Below are 24001 nucleotides of genomic sequence, written 5' to 3' on the forward strand. Positions count from 1 at the left end.
TGCCATCAAGATCTCAAAGGGCTGTCACCCAAACAGCCTTGAAATAAGAGTTCAGCATGTGATGAGACTAGCAGAGAAAGCTCTGAGCAGGACCCAGGAGGCCTGACTCCTTGGATCTGTCTCTACTGAGCTGTGTGACTAGGGGCAAATCCTCTTCCCTCTCTAGACTTCAGTTTCCAGCCTAGGAACCTGTTAGGAATCTGTGACACGTTCTCATCTTGCATTCCAGTTGGGGTAAGCAGTCAATTACCAACTATTTCCTAAACAGGTGGTTCCTAGATTGCAGTATATATGAGAATCACCTGGGAAAAGTGTTAGAAAAGCAGAGTCCAGGGTCCCATCTCCAAAGATTCAGGAGCCAGTAGCTCTGGAGTAGGGCCCCTGAAACTCCATTCTCAAAGAGTAATTGTGGTGCAGGTGGTTGAGGCCAACTTGGCGCAACACTGAAGGTTTCAGATGCTACAGAGAAACCAGAAAAGTGCTGAGTGAGGAAAAGCACCCATCCTCAAAGGGTTTCTAGTTTAGATGGGGGAGACAGGACCCAATCTCAAGAACAGAATATCCTCAGTGACAGATGAGAGAGAGGTACAAGGTCAGAGAAACAGAGGTCATGTCCTTTACTAAGCAGGTATGAGCAGAGCTTCCCAGGTGCCTGGAACAGAAACGGTGGCAGGAGGCATGCATGGCAGAGACAGCTAAATGCTCACCACAACCTGCTTCCTTTTCTGCCAGGGCTCACAGCTGTACTTCACTTCCCAACCTCCCCTGTGGATAGGTGTGGCCACGTGACTGAGTTCCAGCCAATGGCCTGTGGGTGCAAGAAACAACCGCCATTTGTGGGTCTGGCCCACAAGCTTCCCATGTGTTATCCTGATCCCCACCTGCCAATCTAACTTTAAGTAAAGGAAGAAATAAACCTCTGATTATATTCAATGACTGAAAAGCAGGGGTTGTTTCAAGTTAGTCCAACCCAATTGTACAAGATGCAAGAGAGAAGATGCATCAACCCAAGCAGTATTTGGTCAATACTGGCTTTTTTTTTTTTTTTTTTTTTTTTGAGACAGAATCTCATTCTGTCCCCCAGGCTGGAGTGCAGTGGCATGATCTCGGCTCACTGCAAGCTCCACCTCCCGGGTTCATGCCATTCTCCTGCCTCACCCTCCTGAGTAGCTGGGACTATAGGCACCCGCCACCACGCCCGGCTTATTTTTGCTATTTTTTAGTAGAGACGGGGTTTCACCATGTTAGCCAGGATGGTCTTGATCTCCTGACCTTGTAATCCGCCCGCCTTGACTTCCCAAAGTGCTGGGATTACAGGCGTGAGCCAACACGCCCGGCCAATACTGGCTTTTGTAACCAAGTACTTGGTGGTGTTGGACCTGAAGGAGATGCCAGTTCTGATCTTATAGGGCTGACGATGCTGGGAAGGGCCAGAGGAGGCAGCGGGCAGTGAATCCCACCAGTGTGGAGTTTGGGCGGTATCTCTAAATGAGGCTACCTGGAGGCTGTGCCAGTCTGAAATCTCTTTTGGGACTAGTCTTGAGCCATGTAAGCCTTTGAGCTAGCACACAAAAAACAGTCAAATGGGCCAATGGTTCCAAAGATTCTTGGAATAAAGATGAATAAATTTTTATTGCTCAAATTTGGAGCTAACTTATTTTTAGTATTCTTTCTTTTCTCTCACGCCAAGGTGGTGAGGGGTAGGTGCCATGCCTGAGGTCTGAGTGTGCCTTCTGCTAGCAGAGAGATGGGGACCTCCCCAACTGTCCCAGGGCTGTGGGGTTGGCTAGTGTCCCTAGAGTACCACAAGGACCCTGTCCAGGGAGGAGCTGACTGGCCAGGCAGGAGGAGGTGGAAAAATTACAGGCAGGGAACAGGGAGTAGTGTAGGATCTGACCTCCAGGACCCTCTTCCTCTTGCATCTTCCTTGAAGAAAAATAAATCAATGGTGTCACTGTAGACCCAAGAAAGCCTAGGTGGATGGAGGCGTGGAAGTGTGTTTTCTATGTACTTAAGTATAATATTGAACTATAGGCCAGGTGCAGGGGCTCACGCCTGTAATCCCAGCACTTTGGGAGGCCAAGGCAGGGGGATCACCTGAGGTCAGGAGTTCAAGACCAGCCTGGCCAACGTGGTGAAACCCTGTCTCTACTAAAAAAACACAAAAATTAGCTGGGTGTGGTCATGGGCGCCTGTAATCTCAGCTACTCAGGAGGCTGAGGCAGGAGAATTGCTTGAACCTGGGAGGCAGAGGTTGCAGTGAGCCGAGATTGCGTCATTGCACTCCAGCCTGGGCAACAAGAGCAAAACTCCATCTTAAAAAAAAAAAAAAAAAAAAAAGAAAAGAAAAAATATATATTTAACTGTAGATATAGTCAACGTTCTGTTCTTCGTATCCACAGAGAAAAACACACATGAGGAGGAGTCTCCAATGGGAAGATAGATGTTTATCTATTAACGTATTTCAGTTGTAGGATAGACACCTAGAATAATTTTAAATCACTAAAGTTGTAAGATTACAGGGACCACTTGCTAGTGTCAAGTGTAGGGTCAGTGTCCCCTTAGCTGGCGTGCCTTAAGGAATGGAGGGATGGGAAGGACCTTTCAAGACCTGACCCAGCCTGAAGTTGAGTGTTCCATTTTGTAGAAGGTTCTGAGAGGACAAGGCCTATATCCTGGGTCACCTGCTGAGTAGGAAAAGACCAAGAAGAAGAGCACTTGACAAGGAGTCCTGGAGGGGTGTTAGTCCTGGCTCTACCCAAACAGATGTGTGGCCTGGTGACATCCTTCCACCTCTCTGGGCCTCAGTTTCTCCATCTGTAAAGTGACGTGCTCTGACATTCTGCAAGCAGCAAGCTGTATTGTCCTCAGAGCACTCACCCCAATGCTCTGGGCCATGCCAGAGTCCTGGGGTCCCACAGCCTGTTTAACATGCAGAGAGAGCTCAGAACACTCGTGTTCCTGCTCAGATATCAAAACCCTAAATGGCCACCACCTGTAGGCATTTGGGAACTTGATGGGAATGGAAGCTGGCCCCACTTCCAGGGTTAGATCCCTGAGAGGAAAAAAATGAACAAATATCAGGGATGGACAGAGGGCCTGGCCTGACTTCACAGTCACCAGTCCTACAAATCACCAAACCCTGTCTTTCGTGGGACTAAGGAAGAAAATTCTCTGGGCTGGGAGACAAAAGAGGTAAGTTCTAACCTTGGGTCCATCAAAACCTTGTCCTGTGACCTGATAAGTCCCCCTACCCATCTAGGCAACACCTTAGATTGAGGTAACTATGACGGTCTTACTGAGACCATCTACGTCTGCACTGCCTGAGCCCATAGGCTGGCTCTCCCCCAGGCCCCATTTGTGACATGCATGACTCAGAGAAACCAGATCTAATTGTGCCTGGTCAAGTGGGAAAGTACCAGGAGAGTACTGCCTCAGCCTCCTAAAACTGTGGTGTGACTCAAAACCAAGTCCCCGGCCCCTCTGAAAGGAGGCATGTGGCCCCAGGAAACTGCCATTTTCTGAAAGGAGAGACCAAGCTAGGGCCCAGGGCCTGGTGCCACCATCTCCCTTGCTGTCTCCTGACATTTAGGCACCCCCTCCCTATGAAATGGGGAGACCTTCCCTACCCCTCCAACCTCTTCCCTAAGGGCATTGAAGAGGAGTCTCGGGAACTCCTGGGACTGACTAGTGACGACTCTCGGGTGGTGGCATCACACAGCAGCGAGGCTTCCCTGAAGCTCCGTTCCAGCGAGGCACAGACTGAGCAGCCACACAGGTTGTTCTGACAAGGCAATTTATAGAAGCAAGCTCAGCCCTTCCCAAATGAGGGCCTCAGTCTCTCAATGACCGGGAAACACATCAACTCCTTTCCTTGGAGACAGGAAAAAGAAATTATCTTAGGAGCTCAGATGTGATCTCTCTTTGGGTAAGAAAAAAAGCACTGTAAGGGGTCAGAACGGGGTCGGAATATGGCAGAGCTCTTTAAAACCCTTTCCAGAAGTGATCCAAGGGAGAAAAGAGAGTGGAAAAGTGTTATTGAAGGTAAAAAGGCACCTAGAAGAATGAAAGACTGAAACCTTTGGAGGACGCTTCCCCAGCTCAGTCAGCCTCACTCTCCTCAGTCCACCCCTGCATTTGCTCACCCAGCCCTGCCCCTACCTGGAGTGTTCTGTGCTGAAGGCCAGCCTGGTGCTGAGGAACACTGTCTCTGACCTGAATATCCAGTCAAGATGCTTCCTGTAAGGATAAGAGGGGCCATGCCCACCACCCTGAAGCATTTATCCCCGATCACCCTGTCTGGGGTTCAGTAAAGGGAGTTTCTTAGAAGGGATTCCTGTCTTCTGAGGGCTTACAGACTCCAGCAAAATGACACAGGAAGATATACAGAGGCCTCAAGATATGAGGTGGATTCAAGACACAAAGTACAGGAAGTGTTTCTGCAGGGACCAAACCAAAGGTATATTTTCTGGAGCCAGGCGAGGAAGGAGAACTCGGGGGAAGAAGGGAGAGAGATGGCTGTTCAGGCCATGCAGCAAGTCATCCCCCAGCACCAACCCCATCCCAGCGTATTTTCTTGTACGATATTTCGATTTCTCCCAAGAAATATCAGAAATAGCTATCTGTTTCATTGCCAAGTAAAAGAAACCCCATCTTTGCAGTGCCTCTTCCTCACCTAATTATGCAAAAATCTCACCCTCTGAAACTGAGGGCTTGCAGCCTAGCTGGCAGTGAGAGGCAGGCGCAGCACCTAAACTTTGGTTTAAAAACAGGAACCATTTCCTTCCCAGGCAGCAACAAAACACTCTAGAGAAACAGTTCAAAACCTCAGCTATATGTCAGAATTACCTAGGGAGCTTTTCAAAATCCTGATGCCCAGGCTGTACCCCAGGCCAATTAAATCAGACGCTCTTGGCATGGGAACCAGGTATGACCAGTATTTTCTAAAGCTTCCTGTGAGTCCAGTGTGTAGCTAAGGTTGAGAACCACTGGTCTAAATACCTAGCTAGCTGGAGTATCTGTGGGGGGATGGGGGGATTTATACCATGCGGCAAGAACCCCATGGGAGGGTGGGACACCTCCCCTCTGCAGCCACCGTGTTCTGCATGAGCCCCAGCTACAGCCAGGGAAAGGGACGCCTGTCCCTTTGCCCCTCACCCTCCGGAACATCCCCTGCTCTCCAGCCTCATGAGTGGTGCCCCGGAAAACAGGTGCTAGTTACGGGGGCCTATTTTAGTTGACTCCTTCAAACGTAAAATCACAATCTCTCCTTTGGTTCTTGGGCCTCTTCTCACAGTGGGAAGGTACAGTGCATTTGCCTGACTTCAGAACCCAGGAAAGGCAGGGCCTACAGGCAAGATGAATTCTTAACAAAGGAGGCCCCAGAGTCAGGCCTGGGGAAGGTTTTGGTTAATTTGAATTGATGTGGCACTGCTGAATTAATGATGAGCCTGCCACACACCTGTGAAATAAAACAGCTCACTTCTGTCTATAAACAGCTCCTTCTAGGTAACCTCTCTAAGGACCTGGCTTGGAGCCCTCTCATCTAAGTAGCAAAACAAATAAACAAACTCAGCTTTATCTCCACTCCCACCAAGATACTGACAGACATGAGGCCTGCAGCCAACTAGGAGAATGGCCAGGGCACCCAGGCTTGCTGGGTGTCTAGAGGCAGACACCTTTAGGAAACACAAATCATGCCATCAGGAAACACACGCAAACCCCTTTAGGTTACCTAAACCGACCCAGGAAGTTAAAGTGGTAGCACGACAGCAGCCTAGGCAAGAAGTTTTAGTTTGCTTCTAAAAACACCCTGGACTTCTGCAAAGTTGCTGGATTACGACTTAAGGTGGTTTCTGGCCACTTCAAATACGGAAGTCTCAACTGATGAATGTGTGTTTATGATGTTTATCAACTGATGAATGTTTCTCCTGCTGAAGGATTGGGTGCCATTCAGTTTCCATCTAGAACTTCTAAGCTAGGATTTGGGGAGAGGGTGCGGTTATGAGACCCTGCACTCAGGCACAGGTGAACCCGCAGCCAATCTACCAGCCAGGCGCAGTCCCCACATTCTAGAGAGCCATTTTGAAGAGATCTGGAGACGCAACCGCTGTGAGGAGGACTGACCAACTGAATAGCGCGGGTCCCTGAAGGGCTCCAGATAGGATGCTCAGCCCTCAGAGCAACTGCCTGGCCACTTTCCTGACATGTGGCTTTGTCCCTTTGCTGGGAGCAAGGTTTTCCTTCTAGATTGACCACAGAGGTTATTTTCCCCAACGAAAGGCTCCTGCATTCCATTATTAGGTTTACCTTTGAAAGATGTTTGCTCTGCGCATTTCTGAAAAAGGTGGTCTTAGCAGTGAAGAAGCAGTCTTCCAGTTCCTCGTCCAGGCTGCAGTACCCACTGCTCATGCTGCTGTCCACGGTCATCTAGCCCAGAGTCCCCGGACGCGGCCGCCAGTGCATCAAAGGGGGCCGGCCTCGGGATGCGGCGGAGGGAGGTGAGCACCGCTCCCCGGGCTCCGCTTGGCGTGAGCCCCCAGCCCTGAGCCCCGAGCCGGTCGGGTAGCGGGCCAGGCAGAGCCGGCGGGCCGCCTGTGTTTCTTTCAGCGGGGTGCGAGCGCTCGGGCGGCCGGGTAACCTGCTCCAGTCCCCGCGCCGCCTGCGCCTGCAGAGCCCCGGGCGCCCGGCTCGCGCCTCACTCCCTGACTCGTCCGGGATCTGCGGTTTCGTGTCCCCGGCGCCAGCGCCCTCCCTCCGCCGCGGTGCAGAGCGCCATCTCCGCACCTCCCCCGCCTCCCGCGCCTTTCCTGCCCCTCGCGCAAAGCAGTTCTGAAGCCACTTCCTCTGCAAGGTTCCTCAAAGCCGGCTGGGCTGTCACTGCGCCCCTCCCCCGCCTCCCCTCCGCCTGGGTGCCACCCGCCCCCGGTGGCAAGTGGACTCGGAACCGCAGGTCATGTAAGGGATGCGGAGAAGGAAGGGACCAGGATGGACCCGAGGGGGAACATTCCCTCTGTTCTTTCTTCATCATGCACTTGCTTCTGGAAGGAGCCCATTCTCATCAGCCCCAGTGACTCAGGTTCCACGGAGTAGAAGGTGCCAGCTATAAGGGCAACATCATCCCTCCTCCCTTCTCCCACATCCACTTCCTCACCCCCCCCCCACTCCCTCCCCCATTCGCTGGGTCGGGGAGCCGAGTCAATCGGAGTGGTTAGAGAAGAAGAAAATCAATATCTGCCCTGCCTGGGGAAACAGCAATATTTTCAGTTGGAAATGCCAGAAGAAAGTGCAGGGTCACCACAAACACATGCAAATCAGATGCAGAGTTATGGCAACCTAGAGAGCAAGCTGCCTTCCCACCCATAGAACTTAGCCCTCAGGAAGCCTCAGGATACACGGGAGCCTGCAGACACCATCCAGGTTATCTGTGCATCTTCCTGATAGTCTGAGAAAGCGGGGTCTTGGCCAGATCTTGTCATTTCTAACATTGAGGAGGGCTCATTTCTATTTCCCCATCTGACCGGACAAAGGAACACGTAAGGCTGAATCCTTCAAAGCAGTTAAGACAATAACCCCCCAATAGATCAATAGTAGTTCTAGCTACCATTGTTTGAACAACTCTCTGTGCAGGTGTTTACATGCAGTCTATCATTGACTCTTTCCAACAGCCTTGAGACAGAGACTGTGTACAGATGAGAAAACTAAGGCTGGGAGTCACACAGGTAGAACATGTGTGCTGGGACTCAGACCTGGTGTGTGCGGCTGCCTACGCCCCCAGTCACTGTCACGTACAGGCCCTCAGCAGTGATGAGGCTATTTGGGTGGGCACTTTGCCATCTTTAAATACACTGGGAGCTGGAGTCCCGGTGGGGAAACAGCCTCCAGAGACCTGGCTTTGCTACCATGTTCATGGAGTTTGATGGCTCATGGACCCCAGAGTGCCCTGGACAGTGGCTGAGAGGGGTTATCAGGTCTCTCTCCAAATCTGTGTAACTTTCCCTACAGTTCTGAAACAATCCCGTCCTGGGGAAAATAAGCTGGGTGGAGGACTAGACTCAGCCCCCTGGACACCAAGCTGCCAACTCCATCTTAAGCTCTGGCTACCTTCATGAGAAAGCCTCTCCCTCTCCCACCTAAGCCAGCTCCGTCAGTGCTCAGGAAGGTTTCAAACTGCAGCCCAATTTGGCTTCATCCTCCCACACAGTCTTCTTCCCAGAAGCCTGCGAGTGCCTGGCAGGCACAAACACAAGAGAGCTGAGAGTCAGCACCCCAGCCGGCTGGCCGCCCTCCGTGCAGGAGAACTGTCAATACCGGTAGCTGTCTCCTCTGGCAGGCAGATAAGAGGAGACAGTCAGCGCCAGGGGCTGGGGTGAGCTACTGGGTGTTTGCAAGGGAAGATCTCACATTAATGGGGGTGAAAGTAGGTTCTGGCTTTGGAGCAATCTTTTTTTCAAATGGGTATTTTAGAGGCTGTTTTGGGGGGTTTTCCCCAGAGAGGTGGTTTCCTGTGGTCCTCGGGCCATCAATAACAGCTCACCTGCGTTGTCCAACCAGCTAAGCAACATGCTTTTCTTCATAAAAAGAACATCCTTGCTCAGTGGGAATCTAATACTTAAGAAAAAAAAACAGGCCCCAGATTATCTGTGGCCACACCGTGTCCTTGGATTCATGCGGGGAAACTGCAATGCAACGGCAATGCTGCATGTCCAAAATGTGCAATCTTCAAATACAGTTAGTAACAACCTATTCAAACACCAAGCCAAGGTACCCCAGGAGTCAGCATGAATCTCTCCTTAGAAGCAACACACCAGATGCCAGACCTGGTTAGGAAAGTTCTCAGGGACACTGTGTTCTTTTAGGGTGCTGCTCCCTGCCATTCCAAACATTATGAAAATCTGATATCTGAATAGAGCCTTTCAAACCCCTTTAACATCCATTATTTCACCCAGGCTACTCTTTTATCTTAAGAGCAGGTACTATGCCCATTTTATAGATAAGGAAACTGAGGGAAGTAACTTGTTCCATCACAGCTGATTACTTTCAAAGCCTCTTGACTTCTAGTTAATGTCTCTTTCCCTACCCTATCCCAGCTGTCAGTGAATCTAGGTTTGGAAGAAAGCCATGTATAAGAAGTCAGCAAAACAGAGACTGTGCTGGCAGGGACTTTAGGACTAGAAGAAATATACAAAGATCATATATGATATACCAAAGTTGGCTATCCTCCAGGAGAAAAAATCCAGAATGAAGCCCCAGGGTCTCAAAGGAAGAAAGACAGGACTCCCTGCAGCATCTAATGGCCCTGTCTGAACCTCTGAACCTCTTCCCTATGAATAATCAATAATAGTGATAGCTTGGCCAGGGTAAGAGGGAGGGGGCATGGAAGAGTCTGAGCAAGAGCGTTTAAGGCCCTGAGATGCAATCGCACAAAGGATGGGAACTGGCTGTTCTTGTCCCTGGACTTAGGAAGAGGAGGCTGGATCTAAAGCTGTAGCAGCCAGAGCCCTAAATCCATGGCACCGTGCTGGGGTTCAGAGAGCCCCATTGAAATGATGAATGGGCCACTTTCCTAACTCAAAGTGTCAGATGATGAAAGACATTATTTTAAGCTTTTTTCCTTTCTCAAATGCAATCCTGTCATGTGGCCAGATCCTCTTGTAAGATCCACCCTGTAGTTCTGCATGTACCAGAAAAGCTGTGATACAGGTCTGGAAGTCAGGAGCTTGTATTCTAGTCCCAGCTCCAACTCCAGCTTGATACGGTATCTTGAGCAACCATGGACATCAGGTTTCCTCAACTGTCCAACTGAAGGGTAGCCGGGGTAGAGATCAGATTTAGGACCTTATGACCTTATGATCAGATGTAGTGGCATATAAAGAGGCTGAAAACCAGGGCGAGGTGCCACTCCACCCCTGAGACATATTTTGAAATCACTGTTAGCTAGTATGTGCAGGCACTGTACTAATAATTTGTTCATAATTTCATTTAAGCCCTACAACAATCCTATGAGGAAGCTCCAGTTATTATCTATATTTTACAGAAAGCAAAAGGAGATTAAGGCAAGTTAAGTAACTTGCACATACCCACACTGCTAGTTGATGGTGAGCCAAATATCAATCCCACTGGGTCTGACTCCAGAACCCAAGTCCTTGAACTCTAAACTCTGCGGCCTCATGGTTTACCTCTGTGATTACTCTCATAATAACAATATGCCTGAAATTACAGTTCATTACAAACAAGTTAGGAACCACTTTCTCCATCTGCCTATGCCCCCATCTTCCTTTCAGCTTCCTGGGGTCTTCTCTTCTCCCCCGTGTACCCTTGCTCTCCCTGGGGGGTAAGTCTCACCTATGCCAATGGTATCAACCACACCTGACAGACTCAGGGCTCATAATTCTTTCTCTCCCAGGTATCTCCAGGTGGGTATCTGTAACAGCTCACTGAGTACCCAGTCCTTCCTATTGGAGTTTCACTCTCAATAGGGTCAAGATTGAGTTTGTTATTCCCTGCCTTGTCAACTACCTGCTCCTTCTTTTCCTCCCTTAGTATTTCCTATCTTGATGAGTGCCATTAACCAAGATTAGTGCAAAGCCTTCCAAGAGTTCCCCTTGTTCCTATCTCTGCCTCTTCCAAACCCCCTACCTTTTTGTTGCCACAGTTATCCTTCTGAGATGAAGATCTGATCATGGTACCATAACAACTTCTATTCAGATTTCAATGAAAAATTATTGAATAGTTACTACATATCAAGTTCTGCTTGCTTATTCTTTCTTTCATTTAACAAATATTTACTGAGCACTTCCTTCAGGCAAGCACTAGACTGGATGTTTGAGTTTGGGCATGAATAAGACACAGTCCCTACCTTCTAATAATATACAGTCTAGTGAGAATAACATTGAATAAGATGGTCTACTAAAGTTACTGAATGAAAGTTACACATTTCATTATCTCACTTAATCCTCAGAACCCTGCAAGAAGGCATTTTGCAGATAAATGAACTGAGGTTCAGAGTAAACTTGCCCAAGCAAACAAATGGTAGAATCAGATTCAAACCCAGAGCCCCTGTAACTTTCCATTACAGTTGTCCTTTCTCCATCAACTCCCAGCGCCTATTCCAAACTCTTGAGCAGGTCCTTCAAGACCCTTCACGGTGCACACCCAGCCAACAGTTCACACCCATCTCCAGGTGCAGTCAAGCAAGTCTCATTACAGCTGCACAAAATTCGATTCACATTCCCAGAAGCCACCTTTCCCTCTTGTGGCTTAGCTCTTGCTATTCTCTCCTCTGATGTCAAAATCCTCCTCCTATGTCTTCCCCACTTCCTGACACATATTCTCCAATATCATCCATACCTCCCACACCTTCCATCTGACTCTGAGAAGCATCCTTAACCAGATGTCCTATCTGGGTTGAATCTTAACATGCTGCCAGTCATCCCTAGGGTAGCATTTTTCAGCATTCAATGGCTGTGTACAGCAGGGAGCTCAGTGTCTCCCCAGATGACTTCCTGTTGTAAGAGGTGAGTGGTGGCACACCATTTAGGTTAGACTCACCCTACAGTCACTTTCTCAGTGGTGCTAACCCACATCACACTTCTGATTGGCTGCCAGGCTAACAGCTTCAATAGGTCTTGACACTGAAACTACTGAAGATAGCTGAGTTACCCCAGTTGTCCACACCCTCAGGAATTCATGTCAGGGTCTGAGTCAGGCCCAGGGGCTCTGTCTTCTATTTTTCCTCCCTAGTGAGAATACAGAGTGACAAAAGACGTTTCTGATCAACAGCCATCTCCCTGATGTGCCCTTCTCTGGGCAGGGCCAATCCTCCAACATCCCGGGCAGCATGGTCACCAGGGTGAGACGTGAACAACTATTGCACTGCTATATCTAGCAAGGAAGGTCTTGCTGCCTCTCGCCTGAGAGCCTCAGGGCTAGCCTAGCCCAGCTGGGGGTCACCTCAGGAAGCCCACTGCTTCTAGGGTAAAAGGGGATAGACTGTGAGGAGCCCAGAGAAATGTCTCCAGGGTTTAAGGATCTCTAGAGAAATATGCACCAGAGCTCTGCCACTCCATGTGGCCAGGACTTCAGGTGCCTCGTTTTTGGGAAGCATTTCCATTCTGCCTAATCAGAAATACATTGGCGTGGGCCAGCCCATCTGGGGCTGGTCAGACAGGCCTTGGAGAGGCTCCTGTGAGGGCGGCTGTCCAGTGCAGATGAATCACTGACAGCTTTGGCCAGCACTTCTGGCTTCTAAAGTGTGGCAGGAATCTGCGAAGGAGCCATGGAGATGGCTGTCCCAGATGGGATAGCCTAGTCAGGGTAAGGATGAAGGATGTTCTGCTCAGGGTAAGGTGGAGGGAGCAGGGGACTGGCTCCTTCTCTTGGCAGATGTAGGTGGGCTGGTGTGCATCTGGCACCTCTAGAATCCCCTGGGAGCAACCATTTGTTTCTTATCAAGGGAAGGAGTCAGAATAGAAATCAGTGCCAAATTTTGGGTTTGGAATCTAAGGAAATACTGACTGAGGGATGAAGTGGGGTCTAATGTATTCTGCTCCCCACCCTCACATCTACCAGGAAAGATTAGATGTGGGACCCTAGTTTCTGACTTTTCTGACATTCCTGCCATGTCAACTAAAGGTGATGAGTCTCCTCTTATTTCTGCTGGCCAGAGAATAACAAAAGATGCTGTCAATATCAATTGATTGCTAGATCATAAAGTTATTAAGCTATTGAAAGCCAGATTTTAGAGCTGGGAGCACTAAAATTGCTCCAAGATGGCAGAAAGGGGCTGTCAGCAGCCTTAGGACTGGGTACCAGGGCGGGCACATGGATTTGTGACCGTGTGCTCAGGGCACAACACAAAATTCCCATTTTGGAGAGTTACCATATTTTAAGATGATGAGAGCAGGCATGGTTCACACCCATAGCTATCTTAAGGATAATGTGTCTACAGAGAGCAGGCAGCCTGCTAGGCTGAAGGCTCTCAGACACCATGGGGGCAAGGGAAACTATGCTCTGTGCCAGTCCTATTATATATATTCCTTGTGATAGGTGCTGGGAACACACTGGTAAACAAACAAGGTTCATGCTCCATGGAGTTTACAAGTGCTTTTATACAGTTGCCACAGCGACCACACTGGTGTCCCCATGTAATAGCTAAGAGAGGTTATGTACTTTCCTAGTGTCATAGTGAGTGGGAGAACCAGCATTCTGAATGCCAAAAACCTCTACAAATCCAATTTCAAAATCGAATAAAATGAAGGACTTCTTGAGCACCGACTATGTGCAAGGCCCAGTGCATTATGAGGAAGACTAAATGGCAAAAGATAGGATCCCTGCCCTCAAGGCATTTACCCAATGTGTAAGGCTGGGTATTAAATGAACTAGTATGAATTAGTATTAGATCAGTGCCTGGGGGAGTTCTGCTCCTGGCAAAGATGAGGGAATAGGATTCAGATATATCCTCCTGATCAAAACAACCAAAAAAAAAAAAAAAAAAAAGGATACAACTTACGAAACAGTGGTTTTTAAAATACTGGCTATCAGGTAACGAGGAATAGCAATCCCTGAGAGACAGGAAACAAATGAGTTGATCCCTACATTTACTCCCAGTTTACTCCCAGGCGTGGTGCAGAGAGGGTACTAAGGTGAAGCCTGGAAAACCCCCTGAAGCTGAGGAGATGTTGCTCAGAGTCTAGGGAGACAAAGGCAGCCTGAGTTCACAGGACAGAGTAACTGAATGGAGACAGCTGCAGAGAGAGAGAACTGCAGAAAAGCCCCTAAAGTATTCACCTGGGTGCCCACTGATCAGTGTGTGCATGGGAAGAAATGACCCAAGGCTAGAGAAAGAACCACCCAAAAGGATTACAGGTAACACTGTCTGCCCTCGTAGAGGTCAGGAATTGTGCCTGTTCCTACGAGCCAGACCTGAAAACCTCATCATTTATTAGGCACTGGGCAGAGTACGCAGAGAGTCTTACCTTAGCGGTGGGAAGTAATTAGCTCTAGACTGAGCACTGTTCCAATCCTGACAAATCTTATAGAGGATCTTAAAATCTTAAAAAGGATCGAACTGCTTCTAAATAATTTAACTGGGTCCTAGAACAAAACTCAGGAATATTTCCACAGGGCTGGGTGCAGTGGCTAATGTTTGTAATCCCAGGACTTTGGGAGTGTAAGGTGGGAGGATCATTTGAGGCCAGGAGTTCGAGATCAGCCTGGGCAACTTAGTGAGACTCTGTCTCGACTACTGACAACAACTGACACAGATATTAGCACTGTTCAAAGACACTAATTCTGGTGTCTCAGGCAGCCCACTGCTTCTAGGGTAGAAGGGGATAAGCTGTGAGGAGCCCAGAGAAATGTCTGAATAAGTATATGCTATTTATTCAAAAAGTTAAGTAGAGAAATGGAAAATATATTTTAAAAATCCACATCAAACTACTAGAGATGAAATTTACAATGCTTTTGATGGGAAATATACTAGATGGGGATTAATGGCAGATTAGAGTTTGCAGAAGAAAAGATTAGCAAACTTGAAGACACAGCAATAGCAATGATCCAAAATGAAGCACAGGCCGGGCACAGTGCCTCATGTCTGTAATCCCAGCACTTTGAGAGGCTGAGGTGGGTGGATCACCTGAGGTCAGGAGTTTGCGACCAGCCTGGCCAACATGGTGAAAACCCATCTCTACTAAAAATACAAAAATTAGCTGGGCATGGTGGTGGGCACCTGTAATCCCAGCTACTTGGGAGGCTGAGGCAGGAGAATTGCTCGGACCCAGGAGATAGAAATTGCAGTGAGCCGAGAATGCGCCATTGAACTCCAGCTTGGGCCACGGAGCGAGACTCTGTCTCAAAACAAAACAAAACAAAAAACAAAACAAAACAAAATGAACCTCAGAAAGAAAAGATAATTTTTTGAATGAACAGAGCAGTAAGCTGTGGAACAAATTCAAGCAATCTAATATACATGTAAGTGGTATCCCTCAGAGTGGGGGGAGGTATAAAAATATTTGAAGAAATAATGCCCCCAATTTTTCCAATTTTGATGAAAACTATAAATCCACAGATCCAACAAACTCAATGAACACCCAGTACAAGAAACGTAAAGAAAACTACAAAAGGCACACTGTAATCAATTGCTCAAAACCAGTGTGATACAGTTTGGCTATCTGTCCCCTCCAAATGGCATGTTGAAATCTGACCCCTCGTGTTAAAGGAGGCCTGGTGGGAGGTGTCTAGGTTGAGGGGGGCAGGTCCCTTATGAATGTCTTGGTGCTCTCCCCATGGTAATGAGCATCTCGCATTGTTCCTTCATGTGAGAGCTGGTGGTTCAAAGGAGCTTGGCACCTCCTCCTCTCTCTCTGGCTCCCTCTCTCACCATGTGACATGCCTGCTCTCCTTTCACCTTCCACCATGAGCAAAGGCTTCCTGAGGTCCTGATCAGAAGCCAAACAGATGTTGGTGCCATGCTTGTACAGTCTGCAGAATCATGAGTCAAATAAACCTCTCTTCTTTATATATTGCCCAGTCTCAGGTATACCTTTATAGTAACACAAAACAGACTAATACATAGCGATAAAAAGAAAAAAAAGAATATGTTATATACAGAGGAGCAGAGATAAAGATACCAGTAAATTTATTGTTAGAAATAATGCAAGTGAGGAAGTAGTGAAGCGACATCTTTAAAACAACGAAAGAAAAAAAGGTGCCAACCTAGAAATTTCTACCCCGTAAAAATCTCTCAAAAAGGAAGGTGAAATTAGAACTTTTTCAGACACAGAAAGTTGAAAAAACTCATCATCAGTACACCCACAAATACAAGAAATGTTAAAGAAAGTCCTTCAGGCAGAAAGAAAATGATATCAGATGGAAACCTGGATCTACCAAAATAAAATTTAAAAAAGTACCAGAAATGGTAACCAAATGAATAAACAATTTCTTATCATTTAAATCTCCTTAAAATATAATTGGCCATTTAAATAAAATATTGTAAGGGGCTTACAGCAGCAGCCCCCAAACTTTTTGGCACCAGGGACTGGTTTTGTGGAAGACAGTTTTTCTATGGACCGGGGTGTGGGAGATGGTTTTCGGATGATTCAAGCACATTACATTTATGGTGCACTTTATTTCTATTATTATCACATTGTCATATATAATGAAATAATTATACAACTCACCATCATGTAGAATCAGTGGGAGCCCTGAGCTTGTTTCCTGCAACTAGATGGTCCCATCTGGGGGTGATGGGAGACAGTGACAGATCATCAGGCATTAGATTCTCATAAGGAGCACACAACCCAGATCCCTCACATACGCAGTTCACAACAGGCTTCGTGCTCCTCTGAGAATCTAATGCTGCTACTGATATGATAGGAGGCAGAGCTCAGGCTGCAATGCGAGCCATGGGGAGTGGCTGTAAATACAGATGAAGCTTGGCTTGCTCTCCAACTGCTCACCTCCTGCTGTGCGACCTGGTTTCTAAAAGGCCACATGTGTGACCCTGGGGGCTGGGACCCCTGGCTTGTAGTATACGTAAAAATAAAATACAGGACAAGAATGGTACAAAGGTCTGTAGATGAGAAATGGAAGGATACTATTATTTTTGTTTTTTTCTTTTCTTTTTTTAACATTATTTTTTCATATAAAATAGAGATCGGGTCTCACTATGTTGCCCAGGCTGGTCTTGAACTCCTGGGCTCAAGTGATCCTCCTACCTCAGCCTCCCAAAGTGCTAGGATTACAGGTGTGAGCCACTGTGCCTGGCCAGGGTTTTATACTATACATGAAGTGGCATAGTATCATTTGACAGGTAGACTGTGATAAGCTAAAGATGTACAGATGGTTCCCTCCTTACAATGGTCCTACTTACCATTTTTCAACTTTAAGATGGTGCTAAAGAGATGCACATTTGATAGAAACCATAATTTAGTTCAGCATCCAATAAATTACATGAGATATTCAACACTTTATAAGAAAATACGTTTGGCGTTAGATGATTTTGCCCAATTGCAGGCTAATGTAAGTGTTCTGAGCACATTTAAGATAGGCTACGGTAAGCCATCATGTTTGGTAGGTTAGGGGTATTAAATGCATTTTTGGCTTAAGATATTTTCAACTTCCGGCCGGGCGCAGTGGCTCAAGCCTGTAATCCCAGCACTTTGGGAGGCCGAGACGGGCGGATCACGAGGTCAGGAGATCGAGACCATCCTGGCTAACACGGTGAAACCCCGTCTCTACTAAAAAAATACAAAAAACTAGCCGGGCGAGGTGGCGGGTGCCTGTAGTCCCAGCTACTCGGGAGGCTGAGGCAGGAGAATGGCGTAAACCCGGGAGGCGGAGCTTGCAGTGAGCTGAGATCCGGCCACTGCACTCCAGCCTGGGTGACAGAGCGAGACACCGTCTCAAAAAGAAAAAAAAAAAAAAAAAGATATTTTCAACTTTCAGTGGGTTTATTGGGATGTAATCCCATAAATTAAGGACCATTTATATACTGTAAACGCTAAGACAACCATTAAAATAACAAAACAAAGGGTTAAAGCTTGTAGGCAACAAATGGGATAAAATGCAATCATAAAGTATATTCAATTAACCCAAAAGAAGGCAAGAAAAAAAAAGAAAAAGCAAACGAAGAACAGATAGAATACTCATAGAAAACCAATAGCTGGCTGGGTTCCATAGCTCATGTCCATAATCCCAGCACTTTGAGAGGCTGAGGTGAGAGGATCACTTGAGCCCCTGATTACTTGAGACCAGGCTGGGCAACATGGCGAAACCCCGTCTCTACAAAAAAATACAAAAAAGTCAGCCAGGCATGGTGGCACATGTGTAGTCCCAGTTCCTTAGGAGGTTGAGGTGGGGAATCACCTGAGCCTGGGGAGGTTGAGGCTGCAGTGAGCCATGATTGTGTCACTGCACTCCATCCTGGGCGACCAAATGAGATCCTGTCTCAAAAAAAAAAAAAAAAAAAAAAAAAAAAAAAAAAAAAAAAAAAAAAAGAAAGAAAGAAAAGAAAAAATGTAGTAAGAAGATAGACTTAAAATCTAGCTATATTGTGAGCTGGGATTGTGCCACTGCAATAATCACATTAAATGCAAATGATCTAAATACTCAAAGGGTAGAGATGAGCAGATTGGTTTAAAGAAAAACAAGATCCAACTATTTGCTGCCTATAAGAAATTATCTTTAAATATAAAGAGACACATAGCCTAAAAATGAAAGGGTGGATTAGGGAATGCCATGCTAATGGTAATTAAAAGAAAGCTACAGTAACTATGGTAATATCTGACAAAGTAGGTTTCATAGTAGAGAATGTTAACAGGGATAAAGAAGGTCATTTCATTATGATACACAGGTCAATTAACTAAGAAGACATAATAACCCTAAAAGTAGCCCAGGTGGTGGCTTGTGCCTGTAATCCTAGCACTTTAGGAGGCCAAGGTGGGAGGATTGCTTGAGGTCAGGGGTTCAAGACCAGCCTGGGCAACAGAGCAAGACCCCATCTCTACAAAAAAATTCAAAAAATATCCAGGCATGGTGGCACACACCTGTAGTACCAGTGACTTGGGAGGCTGAGGCTGGAGGATCACTTGAGCCCAGGAGTTCAAGGTTACAATGAGCACCACTACACTCCAGCCTAGGTGAAAGAGTGAGACCCTGTCTGTTAAAAAAAACAACAACAAGAAATTCCTAAAAGTTTATGCACCCAATAATGGAGCTTCAAAATACAGGCATATTAACTGTAAAGAGAAATAGACAAATCCACAATTATCATTGGAGATTTCAACACTTCTCTCAACAATAAATGAAATGAGTAGACACAACACAGGTATGCCTCAACAAATGTCAGCTACTATTGTTATCAGTCACATTTCAATTAACATGTGTTGAAGCTTTCAGAAGAGACCCAAGACCCTGCACCTCCTGAGAGGTGTGCAGGTAGGTCTATCAAGCGTGTTAGGGAGCCCGGGGCCTGAGGCAAGGACATCTTCCCCCACCCCCAGCACCTGCCCCTTTAGGCGCATTTCTTCTTGCTCTCTGGCTCCCCCATGTGGTCATCCTAGGTTCAACACGTGGCTATTGGGTCGAGGGACAAGGCAGGACTGACCACAAGAGCTTCTTTTTCTCAAGGGTCTGGAAAGGTAGAGACCGGGTTAACGCAGACAGTGGCATGTCTGCAGGAGGGAGCAAAGGGCTGGGAGCCAGGAAACACAGAACTCCAAGCCAGCAGAGTCACCACTGGGTTGAGGGGTGATTGGCAGGGGCTGAGGACTGGCAGGGGCTAAGGGGTGACTGCAGCAGGGGCCCTGCTAAGGCTTGACAGCATTTGGGGTTGTGGGTGTAGGCAGAAAGGCAGCAGGGACCTGCAGGGCTGAAATGCTGGCTGGCTGGGCTGATCTATCCTGGAACCCTGGAAGCCATCTGTCCCTTTGGTGAGTGGGGACAGGGACTCATCCACAGGGTGGAACAGTGACTTGGGGCCTCAATGATAGTTATAAGCCTTAGAGCAAAAAATGTCCACTCAGATCACAAAGCCAGAGAGTCCTGGTTTTCTATCCAGGACGATAACCCTACTTTCTGGTGTTTTGGAGAGTTGGCAGAGCCAGACCATAAGGGTTGTGTGTGCTAATCCAGATTTAGACTCATTTTGAAGGCAATGGGAAGCCACTGAGGGTTTTCATCACAGGAGTAACAAAGTTAAAAAATCTAGTAAGACTCTTAGAGGTACCAGAGATGGCCCAGGACTGTCACCTAGAATGCTCATGCTTTTGTCCACTCACGCTTTCACATGCCTCTTCTTGATGGAACCTCACAGGGTCCCATTTCTCCGAGGAGAAACCTGAGACTCAAAGAAACTAAGAGGCTCGTCCTGGCTCATATGTCAAGTATTTCGTCTACACAATCTGGATTAGAACCTAGCTATTCAGGCATACAGGTTAAGAGTCTGTGTTTTAAGAAAACCTTTACTGCCTTTAAAAATATGACATCACGGCCAGGCGTGGTGGCTCACACCTGTAATCCCAGCACTTTGGGAGTCCGAGGCAGGCAGATCATGAGGTCAGGAGATCGCGACCAGCCTGGCCAACATGGTGAAACCCTGTTTCTACTTAAAATACAAAAATTAGCTGGGCACGGTGGTGCTCGCCGGTAATCCCAGCTACTCAGGAGGCTGAGGCAGGAGAATTGCTTAAACCCGGGAGGTGGAGGTTGCAGTGAGCAGAGATCGCCCCACTGCACTCCAGCTTGGGCGACAGAGCAAGACTCCATATCAAAAAAAAAAAAAAAAAAATGACATTAGGAACATCTGAAAAGCATTCGGCTATTCAAATAACACAGAAACAAAGGGCAAGAGGTGAGAGTCTCACTCTACCCCTTTCAATGTCCACCCCGTCCCAGGGTGAAATCTCTTTCAGTAGTTAGCTGAGCACTGCCAGGCCCTTGTTCTGCACTTACACACACACACACACACACACACACACACACGTGTATATATACCTGCAAAATACAAATGACCTGGTCCTATATGTACTGTGGAGGGACCTGCGTTCACGCACAATTCCGTATCAGTATATCCAGATCCACGTCTCCTTTGGAAGAGCACCTTGGTATTGGTAAGAACAGCTGGCAATTCCTTCTCAGCATCCCAGGAGTTCTCTCCACTGCTCACGCTGCCCCTTAGGCACTCCCTGGACCCAGTGCCCTGGTAGTCCAGGCACCAGATGGCCAAAGAGAGTGGCCTCTATAGGGCAGCACCTGAAAGGACTTTAGAACAGTGCCTGGATTTTTTTTTTAGACAAGGTCTCACTCTGCCACCCAGATTGGAGTACAGTGGCATGATCATAGCTCACTGCAGCCTCCTTCTTCTTGGTTCAAGCTGTCCTCCTACCTCAGCCTCCCAAGTAGCTGGCACTACAGGTGCACACCACCACACCTGGCCAATGTTTTTAATTTTTAGTGGAGACAAGGCCTTTCTATGTTGCCCAGGCTGGTCTCAAACTCCTGGGCTCAAGCAATCCTCCTGCCTTGGCCTCACAAAGTGCTGACATTAAAGGTGTGAGCCACTGTGCCTGGCTAGTGCCTGGCTTAATAAGTATTTGTGGAATAAATTTGAGGCAGTCCTTAGACACATATTAAAAGAAATTATAAGTGTCTATTTAATGTGTGCTGAGAAAAAACTCCTAAGTACATCAAACCAGTGATTCAAGGGTATTTTAAAATTTCCTTTAATACAAGTTTATTTAAATTTAATAAAATAAGTCTATTTAAAGAGAAATGTTAAGTAAATAGTCAACAGGTGGAACATGAGCAGGGCCAGAGTCCTGAGTGGGGAAGGTGCCTGAGTGTGGTCTGGGAATGGCCATGGGAGGGGCTGGCCTTTGCCGCTGAGGGCCTGGGAGCCTGGTTGCCGAGGTTGCTGACCAGGGACTGTCTTTGTCCATTTTGCGTTGCTATATAGGAATACCCAAGGCTGGGTAATTTATAAAGAAAAAAGGCTTATTTGGCTAGGGGTTCTTCAGGCTGTTCAAGCATTACACCAGCATCTGCTTGGCTTCTGGGGAGGCCTCAGGAAGCCTTTACTCATGGTAGAAGGGGAAGCGGGAGTAGGCGTGTCACATTCGAGAGAGAGAGCAAGAGAGAGATGCTAGAGTTGTCTTAAACAACCAGCTCTTGTGTGAACTAATAGAGCGAGAGCTCATTCATTATCGCAAGGTCAGCACCACGCCATTCATGAGGGATCCACCCCCATGACCCAAACACCTTCCACCAGTCCCACCTCCAACACTGGACGCCACACTTCAACATGAGATTTGGAGGGACATACATCCAAACCATATCAGGGACTCTGGAGGGTCAGGAGGAAGGGGTCGGGCTCTGGGCCTGCTGGCATAACACTTGAGCACTGGCTGGAAGGGATTGCAGTGGAAGGGGTAGTTTCTCTTTTGCAATCCGTGCATTCCATGTACCAAGAAAAGTGGCACCCAAGGCCAAAGGGACAGAGCTGCTGGGGTTGCCCTGGGCTGCAGCGGGTGATAATGAGAATCCACAGTGGTGGGCAAGGACAAAGACTTCTTCTCTTGGGGCCAGCTTCTCCATAGGCAGCGAAAGGACTGAACCAAGCCATCAGAGGCCTCACTTCATCGTGAGCCACTGAGGGCTTTTTTTCCTCCCAGGGGTGACATGATAAGAGCCCCTTAAAGACCACCAGAAGTATAAATTCTTTGGGGTGTAAAATCCTAAATAAAAGAACTGCAGCTGTTTGGGTAACTGAGTGTGGTCTTTAGCCAATAGCGATGATGTTCCTTAGCAAATGAGGCTTAAACTGAAAAAGGGGTCTAGGGTAGACTTGAAGGAGATTTGCTTGGTCACACATGGGTGCCCAAGGAAAAGTCAGACATCAGAGACCTCAGAGATCTTTAAGGAGAGACTCCGAAACCCTCGTTTCTGTGGTTGACAAAACGACCACAGAACAACTCCCAGTGGCCTTCCTCGGTTTCTGATGCCTGTTTCCAGTGACCTTTTGAGTTTGCCATTGGGGATTCTGAGCTCATGCCTGCCCGCTTCCACACCTGTCCCTCCTTCCTCACCAGCTGCCTCCCTCTGGTATGGCAGAGACAAGACAGTTAGAACCTTGGGATTGTTGCTTTTAAAATGTTGAGGCCAAATACTTATCTACAGGGTGATCTCAATCATGTTTTGAAAAATATATGAATGTTCAGGAAGAACACATAAAAATGTTAATAAAGAATGGTTCTCTCTGGATGGAGGAAAATAAATGATTTTCCTTTCCTTAAACAGCAAAGAGGGCCAGGTGTGGTGGCTCATACCTGTAATCCCAGCACTTTGGGAGGCCAAGGCGGGTGGATCATTTGAGGTCAGGAGTTCGAGACCAGCCTGGCCAACATGGTGAAACCCCATCTCTACTGAAAATACAAAAATTAGCCAGGCACAGTGGAGCACACTTGTAATCTCAGCTACTCAGAAGGCTGAGTGAGACAGAATTGCTTGAACCCAGGAGGTGGAGGTTGCAGTGAGCTGAGATTGTGCCACTGCATTCCAGCCTAGGCAACGGAGTGAGACTCCGTCTCAGGAAAAAAGAAAAAAGATCAGAGAGGAGAAATACCACCGAGATGAGACCCCCCAAGCCATATGTACCCAAAACTAGCTGAGTTCAGACCTGAGCCCCTGCTCCCTTAAATCCCCCAAGAAAACAGCACTAGCACATGAAGTTAGCTCAGCCCAGGTGACGATGTCAAGGTGAAAGAAAGCTCCATCTTGAGATTTAACAGAAAAGCAAGCCAAGGCGGAAATGAGCATAAACAGGCTTTTCAGAAGAGGCGAGTGGGCCTGGAGCAGGGCCCAGGTTTTATTGATAGAAGGCTGGGTCCTGCCCCAGTTCTGCTGAAGCATGCAGTCAGGCCTGTCCAAGGCAAATACAGCAGCAGCCTGATCCAGTCGGCCCAGAAGCAAAGCCCACGCCAGGCTGTTTGCCCACTGGGGGCCGTTCAGCTCCCACGTGGGGTTCTTGGCTCCTTCCTCTGCAATGTTTCAGTGGTGTTTCTGCTCTAGACAAGCCCTGATTTCACTTGCCAGAGGGTTCCAAGGTTGACTCCTCTCTCCAACAGATGAAAGGGAGTCACTCTGTTTCCAAAAACTCAGACTTGAAAGCACCTCTTCACTGCTGACATTTGGAGGATGAGACAATGAATCCAGCCAACTCCAGGCCTTCCCCGGGCCTTTTGCCTGCCACACTTGGGAGCTGGCTAGGCCACTCTAGGGCGGGGTTTCCCAGTCTTGGCTCAAGTGACATTTGAGGTCAGATAATTCTTTGTTGTGGGGGGCTGTTCTATGCAATACAGGCCGGCTAGCAGCATTCCTGGCCTCTTCTAGAAGTCAGTAGCATCCCCTAAGTTGTGACAACCAAAAATGTCTCCAGACAAACGTGCTAGGGGATGAGCAAAACTGCCGCCTTTTGAGACCTGCTGCTCTAGAGGAAGGAATAGAA

The 24001-nt window shown here is 47.6% G+C and overlaps 1 protein-coding gene across 2 annotated transcripts in view; it reads right to left on the reverse strand.

Moving 5' to 3' along the window:
• The window catches only part of RASSF5 (Ras association domain family member 5), a 79371-nt gene that overhangs the window by 25214 nt on the left and 30156 nt on the right, over window positions 1-24001 (reverse strand). Inside the window, exon 1 of one of the 2 annotated variants that reach the window (XM_050762043.1) lies at window positions 6310-6833. The exons of the other annotated variant lie outside the window; for it this stretch is intronic. Within the exon in view, the coding sequence (XP_050618000.1) occupies window positions 6310-6429 (120 nt within the window). The 5' untranslated portion in view covers window positions 6430-6833. Of the gene's footprint in view, window positions 1-6309; window positions 6834-24001 lie in introns of those variants that run through there. 2 annotated transcript variants of the gene reach the window in all.

Source organism: Macaca thibetana, chromosome 1 (genome assembly GCF_024542745.1).
Source record: "Macaca thibetana thibetana isolate TM-01 chromosome 1, ASM2454274v1, whole genome shotgun sequence".
NCBI classification, from domain to species: Eukaryota; Metazoa; Chordata; class Mammalia; order Primates; family Cercopithecidae; genus Macaca; species Macaca thibetana.